General features: G+C 63.4%; 1 protein-coding gene across 5 annotated transcripts in view; it reads left to right on the top strand.

Annotated features, from left to right (window-relative positions):
- Nucleotides 1-19,485, top strand: part of RARA (retinoic acid receptor alpha) — a 66,401-nt gene that overhangs the window by 31,161 nt on the left and 15,755 nt on the right. The window contains exon 1 of one of the 5 annotated variants that reach the window (XM_075911576.1): nucleotides 12,659-13,347. The exons of 3 other annotated variants lie outside the window; for them this stretch is intronic. In XM_075911576.1, the coding sequence (XP_075767691.1) occupies nucleotides 13,185-13,347 (163 nt within the window). In that variant the 5' untranslated portion in view covers nucleotides 12,659-13,184. Of the gene's footprint in view, nucleotides 1-12,658; nucleotides 13,348-13,930; nucleotides 14,062-19,485 lie in introns of those variants that run through there. One more of the 5 variants, XM_075911577.1, reaches the window with a different exon arrangement.

Below are 19,485 nucleotides of genomic sequence, written 5' to 3'. Positions count from 1 at the left end.
GGATCCTGTTTCCTTGTGAAGTTCCGCGGCCCTGCTCTGTGCCTCAGTTTCCCCCCGTGAAGCAGGAGTTGTGCTGGGGCCCCTGCGTCCTATTGTGCTTTGTGCAGGGCAGCATCCGGGGGGGGGGGGGGGTAGTGGGCACATGTACAGGCAGGTGGTGACCCACCCCCTCCTAGCCACGTGTTTGGCAGGCGCTTTGTGGCTATGAATGCAGAACCTTGCCGGGCAGGCCAGGGCTGAGGGGGGCTCCCATGGGGCTTGCACCTGGACACCCCGGCCATGGGGGCTGGGGCTACCCCCGAAGCCTGGGGACGGAGAGGCTGTTGGAAGGTGCAAAGGGGACTCCGGGGGCTTGCCTGGCAGGCCCGGCTGGCAGCGTGGGGGCCTGTAGGGCAGGTGAGTGGCTCTCAGTGTATCACCCTCAGCCCTGTCTCGCTCCCCCCGTGGGCCCTGCACTATTAATGTGCCGCTGAAAGGGATGCCTGAATATTTAATGCGGTCGCTTTAAACGGGCCCCCTGGGGCTGCGGTGTGTGCCCCATGCAGGCCTGGCACCGGCTGGCTCTAGGGCACCAGGGAATGCGGCTGCCTCGGTGGCACCCCATTCCTGTGGGGGATCTCGGGGCGACTGCCTCTCCCCGGCTCAGCCAAGCGGGACGTGTCCGTGTGCCCCAAGTGGGCTCATGGGGGTTGCCCTGTTGGAAAAGCCCAAACGTTTGCTCCCTGGGGCTTTGGGCTTTCCCTGAGACTTTGCCAGGTCCTGGGTCTTTAGCATCTGGGGCAGGCTCCTGGGACGGGCAGGACCGTCTGTGAGGCAGGCTGGACACGGTGGGCTCTTGTGGTTTTGTAGAGGCTGGGAGATGGGACCCTGTGACCCGGGCCAAGTCCCTTCCAAGCTCTGTGCCTCAGTTTCCCTCCAATGGACTGAGAGTGCTTGCGGTCGGGAGGCACTCAGTGTCTGGGCAGTGCCCCGGGGGTCCAGCTCCGGGCTGGCTATGGGCGGCACCCAGCACCACACACCTGGGGGAGGAAACGCTTGTGAGGAAGCGTGGTGGGGAGGGAGGATCCCTGTTTAGGTAGGACCTACGCTGCTTGGTGGGCAGCGCGTACACTGCCCAGCGCATGCCCATGTGTGGCACCCGGGTGGGAACCCAGGAGTCCTGTCTTCCCTTCCTGGGCCGGGACCCCGCCCCCCCCCCCGCCAGATCTGGGGCATCACGCCAGCTTCCTAGGGCCCAGCCACTGCTGTCTTCCCCTGAGCTGGGGGCCGGGGCAGGGCGATGGGGGGGATTTAAGCAGCCCTCCCTTTCTGACCCCCGCCCCTTGCTCCAAAGCTCACTGCGCCAGATGTGCTGCAGCTGCTGCTGACTTGGCAGCGGCCGGGTTTGTTCTGTCCTTGGGCTGGTGACAGCTGCCCCACCCCCACCCTCATTCTGTAGCTTCCCTGAGCTGGGACCCCCGAGTCCCTCCTGCCTGGGAGCCTGGCCCCCGCTGGACTGGGCACCTCAGGGGGCAGAGCCCCCGAGCCGAGCCGGGGCCCTTGTGCAGCGGTGGCCCCACGGGGCCAGACGCTGCGCAGACACGGTCTCCCGGCCCGGCTCAGGCCGCTGGGGTATCGATATCCGTGGGATGGTGTCTCTGAACCTTTCTGCGTCGGGGGGAGCTGCTGGCATCGGATCCGGCCTGGGGGGTCGCAGGGCCTTTGTCCCCCAGCTGAGTGACGGGGCAGGAAATCGGATTCTGGCCGTATCGCTTCCCGCCAGCGCCCCAGGCGGGAGGGGGTGGGGAGTGGCTGCTTGCCGGCCTGGCCCAGGGGAGGGGAGGCTACAAGCAGTGGTTTGTAACCCCTCCGTGGGCCCCCCCCCGGGGGTCCCGCCTGGCCCCTGCATCTGGCTGGGTGGGAAAGGTACTGAAGTCCCCCAGTCTGTCCCTGGGGGCTTGCTACCAGCCCCCGCCCAGCCTCTCCTCGACCCCTGGGGGTATTCGGCACACACCAGGGCAGAGACTTGCCCAAGGTCATGGGCAGGGGGTGGCAGAGCCGGGAGTAGAACTCAGGGGGTCCTGCCCCTGCCCCCACTCTGGCAGTGTGGGAGGAGAGGCAGTAGGCCTGTGCCTGCCTGGCCCAGCCCCCCCCCACACGCAGATGGGGCAGTTTGAGCTGAGTCCTCGGCCAGCATGAGACCATCATGTTGCTCGCCCTGCAGGGGCCTGGATAAAGAAAATCCAGGGGGCTGCAGTGAGTGGGGCAGGGGGCACAGTGGGGAGGGGAAGGCCATGCTGTAGAGTGCTTAGTAAGGAAGTGCCATGCTGCAGGGGGTCAGGGAAGGGGGTGCCGGGCCAGGGGGTGCCATGCTGCAAGGGTGGGCCGAGGGCTCACAGGTGGGGATTGGGGAGAGGGTGCCATACCATGGGGGTGCCATGCTGGAGGAGGGGTACTGGGGGGGGGCTGCAAAGCATCAGAGGTGCCCAGTCTCCCTTCCTCCAGGCCCTGCCGCTCTGGGAAAGTCCTGCCCGGGCTGCTCCCAGGCCAGGGCGTTGGCAGGTTCCTGTGACGTGGTTTCTGGGATTTCGTAAGTGGCCCCCAGAAAAGGGGAACCGCGCCTGCCTTGCACAGTGCTAGGCCCTGCCCCTGCCCTGCTGGTGCCCAGCCGAGAGCTCCCTTTCCCAGGAGCTGGACTTGGGGCTCTGCTACCCACCCAAGAGGGGGCCCTTCTCTCCCCCCCGCCCCCCCGATTGCTGCAAGAGCTTGCAGCGCTGAGGGTTTCTGGGGAAGGGGTGGGGTCAGTGCATTCCTGGCAGCTGGGCAGGGCTGTTGGCGAGGGTGGAGCTCTGCTGCGGATGCCCTGGGAGGGATGTGAGCACTTTGCCCTGGCCAGCAGAGAGATGGGAGACTTGCAGCTCCCTGGGCAGCTGGTCGTGCCAAGGGTAGGGAAACTGAGGTACCGGGCAGTGAGGTGATGCATCTGAGACTGTGGAGGGTGGCCGAGCTGGAGCACAACCTTCCCTGCTAGCCCCTCACAGCCCCCCCCCCCCCATACTGGGCTGGGGGATTTCTTTTTCCTAATGCGAGCTGACAGCCAGACGAAAATGTTCCCTGACCTTTGGGCTAGTGGTATGTGTGTGGGGGTGAGGCTTGGATGCCCCCCACGTTCTTGCCTTGGGCAGGAGCTGGAGACCTTTCACTGCTTGATGGTCCCAGCCAGCCCCACCTGTCTCCTCTCCCTTTAACACTCTGATTCCTCCTCCCCCACCCTGGCTCCACACCAGCCTCTGTTGTCCTCACCATGCCCACGAGTGACCTGGCACGTGTCCACTGCATTCAGCAGTGTGAGCCAAAATCTTCACCCTGGGCAGCAGCTGTGCACTCCCCTCCCACCCAATGTATCCCTCTAATTGTTTCCATCCGCGTGTGGATTACATTTTATATCCATCGAGGCATGTGCGGATGCGCACCACCAGTCGAAACACATGCTGCTGGCTATGGGCATTCTGCTAATCTGCTGGGCGGCCGCCCCTGCTCCCACCCCTGGCTCTGGGGCAGCCTGCTTCCTCGGGAGGCGCTTGGGCCCTAGTTGGAGGGGCTGTTGTGGCTGGTTTTGGCCCTGCCCCGGCTGTGGTGCGATCCGCTGGCCAGGCCCTGTGGGGCCAGCTGGAGGGGGTTAAATGTCCACTAAGAGGGCTCCGGGTGGATACTCCCTGCCTCTTCGGCTTCAGGGCACCATTCCATTCCCCTCGCCCTGGATGCCAGCAATGCCCTGGTGTGGTGTCAGGCACCGTGGAGCTCCATGCCCAGCGCTGCTGCCCCATAGTTTGCTCCTTATGGCTCTACCACCACCAGTGCTCCTGGCAAAGCCCTGGGTGGGCTGGCTGCAAAGACTACAGCTCCCAGCATGCACTGGGCCAGGATGCTAGGGGAGGGGAGGGTTATGGAGTGCTGCATTCTGGGAACTGTAGTCCACCCCAAATACCCCTTTCCCCCCCCCATTAGGTGGCTCTTAGCAGAGTCACTTTTCATATCCCCTCTGTTTAAAGGGCAGGTGCTAGTTGTTTGGCCCCTGCTGCTCCCTGGGGGGTGGCTGCCTCCTTTGCCGGTACCAGGGAGCACCAGCTTCCCGCTGTGCACCACGTATGGGGGCTGGGCTGGCGCAGCTGCGCCCCGCCACGGGGAAACTGAGGCGTGCGGCTGTGACTGGTGGCCGAGGTGCTGCCATGGCACTCGGAGGCTGTGCCTTGGTGCTCGTGGCAGCCAGGCCTAGGGGGCAGGTGTGGAGCCTGGGTTCTGTTCCAGGCTCTGTCACTGACCTGTCGGGTGACCTTGGGCCAGTTGTGTCCCTGCTCCGTGCCTCAGTTTCCCTTCCCCACGTGTACATGGCTGTGATGAGAGATGCCCCACTGAGTGTGGTGATTTTTGGGAGGAGGCAGGTGGGGTGTCACCTTAGGCCCTCATGTTTGTGGGGGGGGGGTGTTGGGAGCCCCGTGTGTTGGTGTAGCGCAGGGGTGGGGCCACTGACCCACAGAAATATCAGTCGGGGGCTGCACACAAGTGAGACGCTCCTGAGTGGGGGAGAGACCCTGCACACCAGAGCCTGCAGTGGGACCCCCACGGGCAGGCCAGCCCAACAGCCATTGGGTCCCCTTCCCTGAGGGAACCTCTCAGGCCCGTGTCGCCATGGGAACAGCCCAGGTGCCGGCCTGGCAGGTCAGCACCTCTGCACACGTTAGCGTGGACGCTGCGGGCGATGCTCCCCTCCGAGCCCGGCCCGGCCGTGCAGCAGGACCTGCGTCTCCCTGGCACGGGCAGCGCCTGGCACAGCGGGGCCAGAGCTCAGGGCCCTGCTGGTGCTACTGTAACTCCGGCAGCTGTTAATCATTTCGGGGCGGGGGGGGGGGGAAACCAGGCTGTGCCCGCCAGGACTCCCTTTGGCTCTCCTTTCTCCCCGCGTGCCCCCTTCGCGGGGGCAGGGAGATTAACGAGCGCCCGGCTGCACTGCCGGCGGATGGGAAAGCCCATTAAGGAGGCTGCTTCTCCATCATCCTGTCACGGGCGGGTTTGGGGAGAGCCTGGAATGTGCCTCTGGAAAAGGCCTGCCCAGCGGGATAAATGATCCCCTTGGGGGGAGGGGGAACGAACGCAGCGCCAGAGAAAGGAGGGAGGTGAATAGCGCAGGACAAAGGCCCTGCCGGCCATGAGGGGAAGGGGACAGGGCATTCCCCTGGGGTTCGATAGCTTCCAAGCCAGCCTCTTGGGGAATTGAGGGGTGGGCGGTTACACACCAAACCCCTCTGCCTTTCCTGGGATTTGCTGGCAGTGCCCTCTTCTCCCGGGGCATCCCCTGGGCTCTCAGGGCAGGCACCAAGCACCAACCTTGCTTGGCCACCTCCATTAACTGGGGTCGCTCTCGGCAGCCATCTCTCCAAAGGCTGCAGGAGCATGTTCGACCCAGTGGGTGCTACTGGGGTGGGGTCTTGTCTCCTGTGCTCGTTACAGCTAAGGGGAGGGGGGCGCTGAGGAACTGGCTGAGCGGCAAGCCAGTGTGAACCTCAGCCAGTAGCCCAGCCTGTGGGAGAAACTGTCCGTCTGGCTGCTAGAGCCCCACAGATCTGCAGCTGTCTGCTTTATAGCCGCGTGCGCGGATGTCAGAGTGGCTCTCCGCGGCTCGTTTTCGCGGAGACGGATTTTCGCCTCCACCTGGCACCAGGGGCTGGGCGCTCCCTTGAAATTGGAAGAATTGCTTCTTGGGCAGCTCCCACCACTGTGGTGGGACTGGAAAGGGGCAACTGGAAACCAGGGATCCAGGACTCTGAATCCAGCATGGTTCCTGGCAAGTCTCCGTCCCTGTTCCCGTACTTCCATGCGTGGCTGGATTCTGCAAAGCCCTCGGCCTGCAGATGCTGATGTCTTCGGGGCTGCCCCTCTGTGATCCCTCAGGGCTCAGTGCTTTGGAGACGCTGTTCCTGGAGAGCACCTGCTTGTGGTACCCGGTACAACAGCAGAAAAGGGATCCAGAGAGTGAAATGGGCCCACGCAGCATGAAAGCGCCCAGCCCCAGGAAGGTCACACGGGAACAGTTTTCCCAGCTGGCCAAAACTCTCAATTTTCTGAACGATTTTTCTGTCCCAGATCAGGGCAAACGTAGGAAGTCTCAGAAATGTTTTGAACTGAAAATCGGCAGCAAATCTGTGCTTTGGGCGGCTAGCAGTGGTTGGCTGTGATGAGCCGGCCTGGGGTTAATGATTTTGCTGTAACTGGCTAATTGATTGAGCCGAAAGACGGTTTCAGGCAGCACAGCGGGAACTTTGTCTTCAGACATTTCAAAACTTTTTCCCAGAGAATTTTCTACTGGAAAGGCATCGAAGCCAACCTGGGGCAGATGCAAATCAGGCTGATTTTCCCCCACTTTTGCCATCCAATAAGGGAATGGAAACACCCCCACCTGACGTTAGGCACCAATCGTGTGTTGTGTCGACTGCCCAGACAGATGGCAATACTTTTGAAAGAGATGGCTGGGTGTTGTGCGGGGAGGAAAGTTTCTGCCCCGCTCTTCCCTCTGCCCCCAGGGCTGGAGATGCCCAGAACCTCTGGGTACCAGTATGGGTGGAGCTGCTCTTTGGAGATGTTGGCCTTGGTCCGTTGGTTGTGGGTTCCAGGAGGGGACTGAACGGATTATGGGTGTAGGTGGCCGTTCCAGGCCCATGCAGGATCCGGGGCTCCCTGGCCGTTTGCACTGGAACAGCTCCTGCCGTGGGGCAGTTCGCAAGGCCCAGCTGGCCTCAGAGGAGCGCAGGTTTTTTCCTTAGAGGCAGCAGGAGAGGGGGGCCTGGCGGGTTATTCCATTATCCTGTCTCTCCTTCCCCAGCCCAACCCCCTTCTGCTCAGCTGGCCTTTGCATGACTAACAGTCTGGGGAGAACCAGAGAAATGTTTTCTCACCATGTTTCACACGTCCAGGGTCAGGATCCAGGAGGCTGCTGGCAGTGTTATTTTGGGAAGAGGCGTGAGCACGGGTGCGGGTGTGCACACGCGGCCGGCTGGGGGAGTGCTCCCAGGTGAAGCGCATTATGGCAAGCGCCCAGTTCCTGCGGACTCCAGGCTCTGCCAGGCGGCGCTCCCGGCAGATGCAGGGTAGCACCGGGAGCAGCTGGGACGTGGCGCCCCGCGCTTAGAGGCGTTTGCATGGCACGTGCGAGCAGGTTTTTGCATCGCGGAGCTGGTGTGTGATTAGCAAATTGCATGTTTGGGGTGGATCTGGTTGGGCTCTGCGGGTTTGCCTCATTCCCAGTTCTTGTGTTTCCCTTGTTTGCAGCCGGGTGGCTGGGGAAGCCCAGCTAATCCTGGGGCCCTTTGTCGGCCCAGGGCCTGGCTGTGCAATGTGATTAAGAAGTCAGCCCTGCGGCCGGCCTGGCTCTGTGTGGTTGTGGTGAGAGAGGGGGCGGACCTGCGGGCTGCGTTCTGAGCCGTGACTGCTCAATTTGTCGCCACAAGGCAGGTCTGGAGTGGCCCTTCCGGGTCCGGCTCCGGGCTCCTGCAGCAGCCAGGGAGGGGGAAGAGGGTGGCTGCCTAACCCAAATTGACGCTCTACTCCCAGCCAGAAACCTCGGCGCCGGATTCTGCCCCGTGCTCAGGCTGAGCCAGCCCCGTGGTCCGTGCGTGGGCTTGGCTGCGGTTCCTGGCGCGTTGGCACAAGCGGCGGGGCAGGGCCCACGAGGGAGGCCTCGTCTGACCCTGCTTGGCAGGCTGCCCGCGCTCCAGGGGGAAATTGGTGACGGAATAAACAAGGGGCCCAAGATTTTCCCGGGCGGTTGGCGGGGGGGGGGGGGGCAGAATGGGAGCTCGGCTGCAGGGTTTCCAGCGCCTGGCGCAGGGCCAAGCACCTGCCCTGTGAAAACTCAGCTCCTGCTGCCTCCAGTTGGGCTGCTAAAAATCATCAGTTTCTACAGCCCCCCCCCCCCTCCCCCGCCCTGCAACCAGGGTATTTGAGAGCTGCTCCTGCAGTGTTGTGGGGCTTGAGGGAGGCAAGTTAAAAAGCTGGATGGATGCAAGAGGGAGCCTTGAGCCCTGGGTGTGAGGGGCCAGACCTGGGGGTTTTTCTCTGCTTCAGGCAGCCTACAGGCTGGTCAGGCCTAGGCTCCCCCAGGGTGGAGGCGGGGGAAGGCATGGGGTTTGCTGGGCCCTGGGTTGAGCTGGCCAGTCACTCCCAGTTGCTCAATTCAGTTTGGCTTTTGTGATGAAATCTGTAACATGATTTAATTTTTTTTTCCTGTTGTTGGCGGGAGGGCGGGGGGGGGGGGGGGGATAAGGGAAGGAATCCAGAACCCGGGGGCCGAAAAGAGCAGCGGCTGAGTGCCTGTGAGGAGGGGAGGGGTGTGTGTGAGCATGTAAGTGTGTTTGTGTCTATGCATGTGTGTGTGCAAGCATGAGTGTTTGCAAGGGTGTATATGTAGGTGTGTAACGGTGCATATCTGAGTGTGTAACTGAGGAGGGGTGAGGTTGTATATGCATGTGGAGATGTCTGTAATGGTGTGTGTGTGTGTGTGTATATGCTTGTGTGTGTCTGCATGGGTTGTGTTTGTGTGTGTAAGTATGGTTGTGAGGGGTGTGTGCGGGTGTGTATATATGTGTATAACTGGGTGCATGTATGTGTGAGGAGGGGTGAGGTTGTGTGTGTGTAAGGCAGTGCATGTCTCCCCGCCCCCCTCCCCATGGTACAGCTTTCCTGCCACAGGCCGGCCTCCTTGGCTCTGCCCCGGCGGGCCTGAAGCCGCACGCTGCCAGCCCCCGTAGATGAGCGCAAGCAGACATTTGTCATGTTCGCTGCAGGAAGTTGGAAGAGCGCTGGGCTTTTGTTCAGAAACCTGCTGGCTAAGCAAAGCCTTTGACTTTCTATTATTATTTAAACAGGCGCTGCTCCCTCCCTCCCTCTCCCAGGCATACACAGGCCTCCAGGTTTGGCGGGGGCCGATTTCACAAGGCAGGCCTGCTCAACCCAAGTGTTCGCTTTGGAGGCCCGCGGAAGGGGGGTGCAGGGGAGGCCCGGCCCTGTCGCATGCCGATAAGCCGAAGGGAACGCAGAGGAAGGGGACCTGGTTTCTTTCACTCAGCTGGTGGGAGCCTGCAGGAGACCCGTGGGCCTTGGCGCGGGTGTTAAAAACCCCAGGGCTCCTCCGGTTGCGCTGAGAGGGGAAACGAACCAGGAGGTCTGGCAGGGAGGCAGGGTTGGGGGGAGGGGGGGCTGGCACTGAGTCAGGTTGTGCCTCTCTGACCTCTAGGACCCCCCATGGATCGCTTCTGGGGTGGTGCATTGTTTGTTACGGGGAGTGGGGCGGAAAGGCACAGGGCATTACCCCCCCCCCGCCCCAAACCACAATAAAACCCCCAGTCAGGCTGTATCTCTCCTCTGAATTTCCGCAGGCCCCCTGCTCCGTGGAAGGAGATTGGGGGTGGGGTTTATTGCACCCCATGGCAGCAGGATCGCAGCTTTTAGGGCTGGGGGGAGGAACTAAAACTGCTTTCACGCACCTCGCGCATCCAGCGAGACCGTGACAAAGCCTGGGGGACTCCGAACAGACGTGCGAGACGCTGGCTCCGCTCAGATCCCCTGGGAGCAACCCCCTCCCCCAGATGGGGGGGGGGATTTCTGAGCGGGGAAGTGGCTGGGCTGCCTCGCCTCAGGCACCTGAGGGCTGATCCAGCCCAGCAGTTGTGCTCAAGAGATATAAAAACATTCAGCGAGGGGAGGGGAGGGGAGAGGCAGAATCTGGCTCTTCTGCACACCCCCATAGCTCTCTGTCCCTTTCCCGGGACCCGCTTTTCCCAAGCCTCAAAGTCCAGAGAGAAGAAGCAGCTGGGGTGAGCACTGTGTCAAGTCTCTTCCCCTCTTTGTGACTCAGTTTCCCCTACTGCCCTTTGTCTCTTGATGGTGCCTCTCTGGAAGCAGGGGCTGTGTCTGTCCCACTGGTGGGGCTCTCTGAGGGGCTCCACATGCTGGACTCTCCATCCCCTGCTCCAACCTGGGGGAGTGGTTCAGCCGGGGCTGAGCAAGGACCTGTCCCGAAGTGCCTGTGAGCATTTCCCTGTCCCTTGTGCCTGGTGCCACGGCGCGTCGGCAGTGCCCCTGCCAGCTGGCTGCGTTCTGCAGCAAGGGAGCAAGATCCAGGGGTGCACTGCAAATGGAGAAGAGGGGACAGAGCAGGTTGTAGCTGGCAAAGGGCCTCGCCGTTTGCATTTCTGTTGTTCACTCAATCTGGGGCCAGGATGGTTGGGTGCACGAGGGAAAGGGGGGGAGCCAGGACTCCTGGGTTCTCCTCTCTGGCCTGGCTGTGGGGATCCTGTCGCTTCCCCGCACTGCTCTAGGGCCGCTCTGCCCTGATGCAGCCGCTCCGTGCCGAGGGGCGAACCGTTGGTCCCACTCCCCGGGAGGTGGCGGCAGCACCGCAGGGTAGGTGGGTGTAACGGCGTCGCTTGGGCGTGGACGTGTCCAGAGGGAGCGGGCGCTGATACCCACGTAGGCACTGGTTCCTCTTTGGCAAAGATGGGGCTGGTGTCACTGCCCCTCCCATAGGTGGTGGTGGGGAATCCAGTGCGGTGCTCTGCAGGGTGTGCTCCACCCTGTGTGTATGCAGCAGGGAGCTAGCCAGCCAGAATCAAGTAGGGGCAGGATCTGTGTATTTCTATAGATGGCCTGTGTATTTCTATAGATTTCGGTCCACCTAGGGAACTAGCCCCCTTTGCTGCCGCATTAGAATGGGACCCAGAGTAAGTGCTCAAAGTCCCCTGCCTGTTCCCTTGCCTGTAAGCTCCTGGAGGCAGGAACTTGTTTGGGGGTGTTTGTTCAGTCTGGAACCCCGGGCCTGGACCATGGTGTGCATGTGTGCGCTTGGTGCTATCCTAATGCAAATCAGCCGGGATAGCTGAGCTTTGGCGTGTCCATGGACCATTGAACTGGGACCAGCCTGCACTGGGGCCTCTGCTGCTGCTGCCTAGTTAGACCCTGTATCTACAGATGCAAATTGTGTGTGTGTCACATTAATTCATGATTGACATGCCGGGACTCCAGGTAGTGGGGAGGCAGAATGTCGTTCAGTTGCTAGTCCAGGATTGGGGCTGACCTTCTGTGCCTCAGTTTCCCTTCTGTCCAGTGGGGCCCTACAGCCCTGCTGTGCCACCTGCCGAGGATAAACACAGGAGAGGAAGATGCGTGAGCTTTGCTGATCAGTGTGCGGGTTGGAGCTAGGTTGTGTTGTGTTGCAAGCTGTGGGAGTGATGGAACCCTGCTGGGGGAGAGGGGGGTGATGGCTGTGATCTTGCAAACTCTTGCACCTGGGTCTGGACTGTGAGCTCTTAGGAAGCTCTGGGGGTGAGGGTGTGCAGAGTCAGGGTCTGTGTGCATGTGTAATAGCAATGTCAGTGTAATGCATTTACAATAGCAATGTGCGTTCACACATCTGTGCATGCACGTAAAGTGTGTGCATGCAGATCTGGGTGTGTGTGTCTTAACTGCGGTGTGCACGTCTGTGCACCTCTACAACACTGGTGCGTGTGCATGCCGGTCTCTGCATGTCTAAGTATCACCAATGCTAAATGCTGGTCACTGGCTGGGTCTAGATTGGCATGATTTTCCGCCATTTTCACGATCGGGGCTTTTTTGCAGAAAACAAATCTGAGCTGTCTACACTGGCCCTTTTGCGCAAAAGCTTTGCACAAAAGGGACTTTTTGCCTGAACGGGAGCAGCATAGTATTTCCGCAAGAAGCACCGATTTCTTACAGTAGGAAGTCAGTGCTTTTGCGGAAATTCAAGCGGCCAGTGTAGACAGCTGGCAAGTTTTTCCAGAAAAGTGGCTGGTTTTCCGGAAAAACTGGCCAGTCTAGAAGCAGCCTGTGTGTGTGACACTGGTAACACTGTGTGGGCACAGGGGTGTGTGTGTAACACTAAAGGCACGCACGGGTGTGTGGAACACTGGTGTATGTGTGTAACACTAGGGGCACGCACAGGGGTGTGTGTAACACTGGGGTGTGTGTGTAACACTAGGGGCACGTGCAGGGGTGTGTGACACTGGAGTGTGTGTGTGTAACAGTAGGGGCCCGCGCAGGGGTGTGTGGAACACTGATGTATGTGTGTGGAACACTATTGTGCGCGCACGTGTCTGTAACATTAGGGGCACGTGCAGGGGTGTGTAGCACACTGGTGTGTGTGTGTGTAACACTGGTGTGTGTGTGTAACACTGGTGTGTGTGTGTGTAACACTGGTGTGTGTGTAACACTAGGGGCACGTGCAGGGGTGTGTAGCACACTGGTGTGTGTGTGTGTGACTGTGTGTAACACTAGTGTGTGTGTGACACTGGTGTGTGTGTGTGTAACACTAGGGGCACGTGCAGGGGTGTGTGACACTGGGGTGTGTGTGTGTAACACTGGTGTGTGTGTGTAACACTAGGGGCACGTGCAGGGGTGTGTGACACTGGGGTGTGCGTGTGTAACACGGATGTATGTAACACTAGGGGCACACACGGGTGTGTGGAACACTGGTGCTACGTGCGCGGTGCACACCCGTTCCTGGCTCCGGGCGGGGGGCGGCGCTGGCTGGCGCCGGGCCCGGCCGCTACCCGGGGCTTTGCCCGCTCTCCGGCGCTGGCGGCGGGGTCAGCCGGAGTTCAGCCGCATGCCATTAGGCAAATGAGCCGGGCGCTGGCGCGCCGGAAAAGGCCCTTCCGGGCCGGGCGGCGGGGGGAGCCGGGGGGTCCCGGGCGGCCCCGCGCAGGCAGCCAAGGGGTTAAGGCCGCTGGGAGGCGCCGCGTGGCAGGAGGGATTTTCAGCGGCGGCGGCCGCGCAGAGCCGAGCGGAGCGCGCCGGCCGCAGCCCGGCGCTCCGGGGGCGCAGCGAGCCGAGCCCGGCCGCTGCCTGCTCCGCCCGGGAGGCCGGGCCGGGACCTGCGGCGCTCGGCGGGGTCGGGAGGCGGCTGCGCCCCCGGGGCGCACGGAGCGATGGGCCCCTAGGCGGGGAAGGGGCCGCTGCGCCCGCGCCGGGGGGCCGGAGGAGGAGGAGGTTCCCCAGCGCCCCTCGCCGTGGATTTGGGGCGGGGCTGCCGGAGCCCCCGTCGGAGGCTGCAGGGCCCCCTCCCCTCCCCGATGGCCCCCGCGTGGGAGCTGAGCGCCGGGCCCGCTGCGTCTTGAGGGGCTGGAGCCGGCGCCAAGATGTACGAGAGCGTGGACGTGGCGGGGCTCAACCCCAGCCCCTTCCTCATGATGGATCTGTACAGCCAGAGCCGGGCCTGCCTGCTCCAGGACAAAGGGATCGGCCCCCCCGCGCCCTACGGGGCCCCGCTGCGGAGCCAGCACTGGACTAGCTCCAGCCACTGTAGGTACCGGCCCCGAGCGGGTGGGGGGCGCCTGCCAGCCCCCTTGTGTCCTGGTCCGGGGGTCCCCTGCTCTGCCTCGGGAAGGGGGGGCAGGGCACTGGCGGGGGAGCCTTAGGGGGTCAGAGCTCCCTGGCTGGGAGCAGCCTCCTGGTAATGCCGGGGCTGGGCACAGTCCCCCTTCCCCCTTCACGCCCTGGGTCGCCATAAGCAACCCTTGGCCTCGTTCATTTCTGCCTCTGCTCTGGGCTTTCTGGGAAAAGCTGCCCCCTGGCCCGTGGGGGAGGGGGGATTTACTGCCCCACTTTAGCTCTCTGACCAAATCCAATTCTCTAAATAGCCCGCGGGGGCTTTATACCGGGGCTGTGGGGCGGGGAGCTGGGGGGAGGGGATTGTTTCCTGGAAAGCTCCCCAAACCCCATGGATATCTCAGGCCGGGCGCCCCGGAGCCGAGCTCCCTCCCCTTCCGCCCCAGTTGCGTCTCTGTAGCCTTTCCCCATCCATCGCGCCAGTGCTGGGGTGCCAAGGCGCCTCTGCCCCGTCCTAGGGCTGGGGGAGTAGAGGCCAAAACTTCTGGGTGCCTAGGGCCACTCGCCCTGCCATAGAAGGGGAGCGGCAGCGTGGGACAGCCTGGGTGTCAGGGGCCGCGTTGCTCTCCGAGAGCTCCCTGTGGCCAGCCGGCCGAGGCAGTTGGCGTTTTCCCAGCGCCAGGCAGGGTGAGTGGGAGGCTAGGAATGGGGTGTGTGGCAGGGGGTGGTGGTGAAATGTTGAGCGTTGCATTGGGAAGGGCCCTGGAAGTGGGGCAGAGTGGAGGGAGTGGGCAGCGCCTCTTAGAAATGGGCTCCCCCCCTCCCAAAGGCAGCTAGGAGAGAAAAACAAACCGGGAAGAAGGGGGGGATGCGCACCCCTCCCCTTGTGTGGGGAGGGGGCCCTGTGGGTCTGGCCAGGGAGGGGTTGGCCTCAAACCTAACTGAGGTGTGTGGGGAGCAGAGAGGCAGGGGGCTGGGTTCTGGGCCTGGCCCCACGAAGCCAGCAGCGTCGCCTGCTCGGAGCTGGGAGCAGACCCTTCCGGAGGCCCAGGGAGCCCCTCTGGCGGGGCGAGGCGAGAGGCCATGGCGGGGAGAGTCCGGCAGCAGTCAGAACGATTTTCCCCCCCTTAACCGCCCTGCAGGCGGGGTGCAGCAGCTGCTCTGTCTCTCCTCCTGAGGGACCCTGGGACCGGCCCAGCCCTGTCCTGCCTCCCCTGGGGCCCTGGCTCCTAGGGCGCGCCCTGCCCTGCCTGCTCTTCTGCTCCGGTGCCGGGCTGGGGGAAAGTCCTCGCCCGGTGTGCAGCTTTCCAGGACTTTCACCCTCCCTAATGCAGTGCCACCCCCACTTGGATCCCAGGGGCCTCGTCCATGCCTCTTGCCTCTCTCCTTCCCCAAGCGCACCCAGGGGCCTCCCTTGCCTCCTGGTGCCTTGAGCTGGAGGGATCGGCATGGGGCAGGGATTGGGGGGAGGGCTGGGTAGTCTGCCACCCTGGGTTGGTACCCTCAGACGGCTGGAGCAGAAACACATCCCAGCCCCTGCTAGGTTCACCTTCCTGTGCCTCCCCTGCCATGCCCAGCCTGCCTCCCCTGTCCCCAGCCTTCCCCTAAGGCTGCCTCGCCCTGCCCTCCCCCACCCCCCAGGCCCAATCTGCAGAGAACAAAGTCCCTTTTTGCCATTGTCTCTGGGGCCCTTTGACCTTTTGCTCTTATCAGGGAGTCCACAGGACCCTCCTCGCAGGCCTTTGTCAGCCGAGAGGGGTGGGGAACTCCTCAGGCAGCTTGTTGGTTTTTTGGCTTAAAGCTTGGGAAAGGTTTGTGTGAAAGGTTTGTGTGCGGAGGGCAGAGGGGGGCTGCCCTTTGCCCCCCCCCCCAGGTGTTGCAAAAGGCTTGAGCCTGGAGGGCCCAGGCAGCTCTGTCCCCCCAGAGCCTGGGTCCCAGGGGGAGTATTTTCCTGGTGCAGGAGATAGGATGTGGGTATGGCAGGGTGTGTTGGCGCAGGTCGCCCCAGGTCGTGCGGCTGCCTCCCTGGCACTGGGAGCTCTGCCCCGGGGCCCCCCAGAGTTGGTGCTGCCCATGGCCTGGTCTGGGCCAGGCGTGCGGGGACTCCTTGGCGTTGGGAACCAGGAATGGGATACGCTCTGCTGGTCCTGCTGCCAGTAGGCTGAGCTGGGGAGGCAGGAGGCTGCTGGCACCTGGGGAGGTGCTGGAGGGCTGGGCTGTCGGAGTGGGGAGGGGGTTCTGTCTGCGTCTGTCCAGGTGCGAGGAAGGAGCCTGGGGCCCGCATGCTGGCCAGGTGCGGAGTAGCCTGGTCCACAGGGTCCCTTCCTGAGGCTGCACTGAGCCGTGGGCGTTGGGCTCGCTCCTTGGCACTGGCTGCCGGCCCCTGGCTGCCTGGCTTGAGGGCCCTGGGTACCCGGCTGAGCAGTTCTGGCAGCTCCTAGGTTTTCTTGTTGGTGCAGCTCCAGAGTCCCCACCCAGCCCCAGAGGCTGACCAGCCCTATGCGGGGCAGAGGGGACATCAGTCTCTCAGCCCCGTGGGGCCAGAAGCTGACTGATTTCCAAGCCAGACTGGGGCACAAGTCATGGGCCGTGGGGCCCGTTCCTGGGGGGCCACGGAGATGGAAGGGACCCCTGCGGGGGCCCTGCTGTGATTCCTGCGGCTGATTAGTCACTGGGTAGCGCTGGTTCATGGAACCCAAAGGCTTGGCTCAGCGCCGGTTCCCACGATTTATTATTGGGTTTAATTACTGGGCGAAAACCTTCCTGGGGGGGAGGGGGAAGGGTTGAAAATTGTCAGAGGAGCCCTTGCAAGGGGCTTTCCATGAAAAATTCTGGCTTGCTGCTTAGCAGGGTAGGCTAATTATAGTTGTGTAAACACCTCCAGTAGTGGTGAGAATGGAAACGTGTTAATTGGGGAAAGTGGAGGACTTCTGGCTTCTTGCCCCGTTTGAGGGGGGGAAACTTCTCCCCGCTGGCATGAAGGGAACCCACTGGCTGCCCGGCATGGCTAATGATGCTGTTACAGCCAGCTTGCACCGTAAACCCCTGCTCCCCCAGTCAGTCTCTTCTCCAGGGGGCCAGGAGCTCCCCATAACCGATGGCTGTCCCCCAATTCGAGAGGTCTGCACTCCACCCCCCTGGTTTCTCTCTGGCTTGGGAGCCGCAGCTCCTAGCGCCGTAGGTCGGACCTGGCATCTGTCTTGATTTGGGGGTGTTGCCCTGCCTACCCCCCACTCTCCCTGACCCCATCCTGTCTGGAGCCTGGGGGTGAGCTGTGGGACATGTCCGGCTGACCCGCTGGGGCGGGGAAAGCGGGACCCGGGTGGGATGGATCCAACATGGTGCGTCACAGCACGTGTGTGCGTGCGCGGGGTGGGGGGGCGTTACCCGATGGAGGGTGAATCCGTGCGATCTGCCTTCGTGTGCTCGTCCTGCCTGGGGGACACCGGGGGTGGAGCCTGTAAGGTGCTGGTGACGCCTCTAGGGCGAGGGGGTGTCCTAGCTGGTATCTGGCCCAGGCTGATGCACCTGCTGGGGGGGGGGGGGGGAGGGGAAGTGTCTGAATCCTGGTGCTGGGGGGGTGCTCAGCTATTTGCTAGCACTGGGATGTGCCTCCTGCTGGCTATGCCGGGCGCTGCCCTGGCGGGAGTTCTGGGGGCTCCTGCCCTCTCAGCTGGGCCAGAGCATGGCTCCGTGCAGCCCTGGGGATGGGTGCCCGTGGCAGGCAGTGTGGGCTAGTGAGTAGAGCTCTGGGGTGGGCCAGCTGGCCTTGGCCCCTGCCTTGGCCACTGACCTGAGTGACCAAGGCCTGGTCACTCCCGTGGGTGAGGGGCTCTCTGGGAGGAAGTGCTTGGTGGGGATACTCTGCTGCTCTCTAGCCAGGCAGCTGGGGCTCCCTCCCGTTGGGGGGGGGTGTGGCTAGCAAGGGAGGGGGGGTCAGCCATCCAGAACCAGAGAGCAGGTGCCCCATCTGCAAGGAGCCTCCCTGGACCGAGTGTACCAAGCCAGGAAGGGAACCCAGGAGTCCTCCGCCCCCCTCTCCCCCCCCCCGACCCTCACTGCCCAGGGTGCTGCCCCCTGCTCTCCCTCATTGCTCCAGCTGAGCCCTGGCACAGGCGGGGGGCCAGTGGAGGCATCATGGCGGGAGGCTGGGCAGGGGCGCCGCGCTCTGGGCAGCGTGGTGAGCGGGCGCGGGGACGGCCCCGCAGTCTCCTCGCATTAGCCGTGCTCCGTCGCCCCCCCCTCCCCGGCTGGCTCTGCCGCAGCCAGCCCCGGCGCTGCGGCACTCGGGCAGCGCCAGGCAGGCAGACGGGACACGGGCAGATGGGGTCGGGGGCACCGGGTGAGTTCAGACTTTGCCCCCCCCCCCCGCGGGCGGGGCACCCCGAGGGCCTTGGGCAGCCCGCAGCGCCCCCTGGCAGGGGGTGTGGGCCGTGGGGCCTGAGGCTCTTTGGGCCTCCGGCTGTTCTCTTCCCCACTCCACGATTCAGGGCAGGAGAGTGCTGGTCCAGCCTGTCCGCCCATGGCCAGGGCTGGAGGGGGGTAGGGATGGGACTTCTCCTGGCCTCCCTTAGTCATGGGGTTTGTGGCTGTCCTGGGTCATATGGGGGGGGGGGCTCCAAGACAGATGGCACCTTGCACCCTCCTTGGTGTGTGGGGGGGCTCTCACCTGGGGATTTCCCCTAATGTGGGGTCAGTGCAGGACTTTGGCAGAACCTGTCTCTTGCTTTGTGTGTGTGTGTGTGGGGGGGGGGGGGCAGGAGCCAGGACTCCTGGGTTCTCCCCAGCTGAGGGAGGGGAGTGAGGTCTAATGATTAGAGCTGGGGAGGACTGAGAACCAGGACTTGTGGGTTCTCTCCCGAGCTCCCTGGGCAAGGCTGTGTGCTCCCCCCCCCCTGCGCCTGGGAGCCTGGTTTCCCACGCCCTGCGTGCTGGTGTTGGCCTGGCCTGGTGGAGCTGGGCCCTGGCGCTGCCTGGGGGCTGGGCAGCCGGGGATGTCTGGGGCGTGTCCCACTGGATTTCCTGCGCAGCGACTCAGGAAAGCCAAGCCCATGTGGAGTGAAACCGGAGCCAGGGCCCAGGGAGGAAGGGAGGGGGTGGCTTGAAATCCTGTTTGCCAGGGAAGCTCTGCTCAGCCTCCGCATCTGGCTCGCAGCTGGGTCCTGCTGCTTCCCCTCTTGGCCAGGGAGCAGGGCCTAGTGCTTAGAGCAGGGTGATGAGAGCCACGACTCCTGGGTTCTAGTCGCTTGCTGGCTCCCTCCTGGCATCTTTAACTGTCCCCTCCTGCACCACCTCCCCCGCCCCCCGACTCCAGCTGACTCTACTTCCCACGCCAGCCCCTCCCTCCCAGAACAGCTGCTCCTGCGCCCGCCCAGGGTGCGTCAGGGAGGGGAGCTGCAGCGCACGGCGCTTGCTTGCCGATGCCAGCCCTGGTCTCCCCTGCCCACTGCTCTTGCCGGGAGAGGCCCGGGCTCCCCTCTGCTCGGAGCTTGGGCCCAGCTGCCCGGCTGGCCGCTCTCCGGAGATCAGGCAGGGATGCCCCTGCCTTGCGCGGCGAGGTCTCCGAGCCGGGCAGGTGTCAGCGTCGCCCTCCCGAGGCCGCGGGGGACATGGCCCCGCGCCCCCCAGGAAGCGGGGATGCAGTACGGATGCAGTTCGGCGTTCCATTGAACTGGTGAAATGGGATTTTACATCCCTAGGCAGCAGCGGGCCGCCGGTGCCCCCCGCGTGGCCAAGGGCAGAGCGGTGGAACCCCCCGTCAGGCACCAAAGTCTCCTGCCCCAGTGGCACGTGGGTGAAACCGGCCCCATGCTCTGAGTGGAGCCCACCCTGCCCGCCATCAGGTGTGAGCCCGGGGCGCGGAGGGAGCCTGCATGGCCAGGTGGGGGATGGGTTGAAATCCAGGCTCTTGGGCACAGATTCTCTCTTAACAGCCCCCAGTCCCCTGCCGCCCTCCCCCCCGCGGAGTGCGGGCTGGGGCGGGGAGCCTGGGGCGGCTGTGAGCAGGATGCCGAGGGAGGAGGCGGCTGCTCTGGGCTGCAGTGAGCTCTGGGGGTCTGTTTTATTGGGAGGGAGGGGGCCATATTCGCCTGCTGACCCCGTGCTCCATGG

This window comes from Pelodiscus sinensis, chromosome 29, assembly GCF_049634645.1.
Source record: "Pelodiscus sinensis isolate JC-2024 chromosome 29, ASM4963464v1, whole genome shotgun sequence".
Lineage (NCBI taxonomy): Eukaryota > Metazoa > Chordata > Testudines > Trionychidae > Pelodiscus > Pelodiscus sinensis.
Note: the sequence above shows the minus strand (reverse complement) of the source record. Positions and strands in the feature narration are given on the sequence as shown.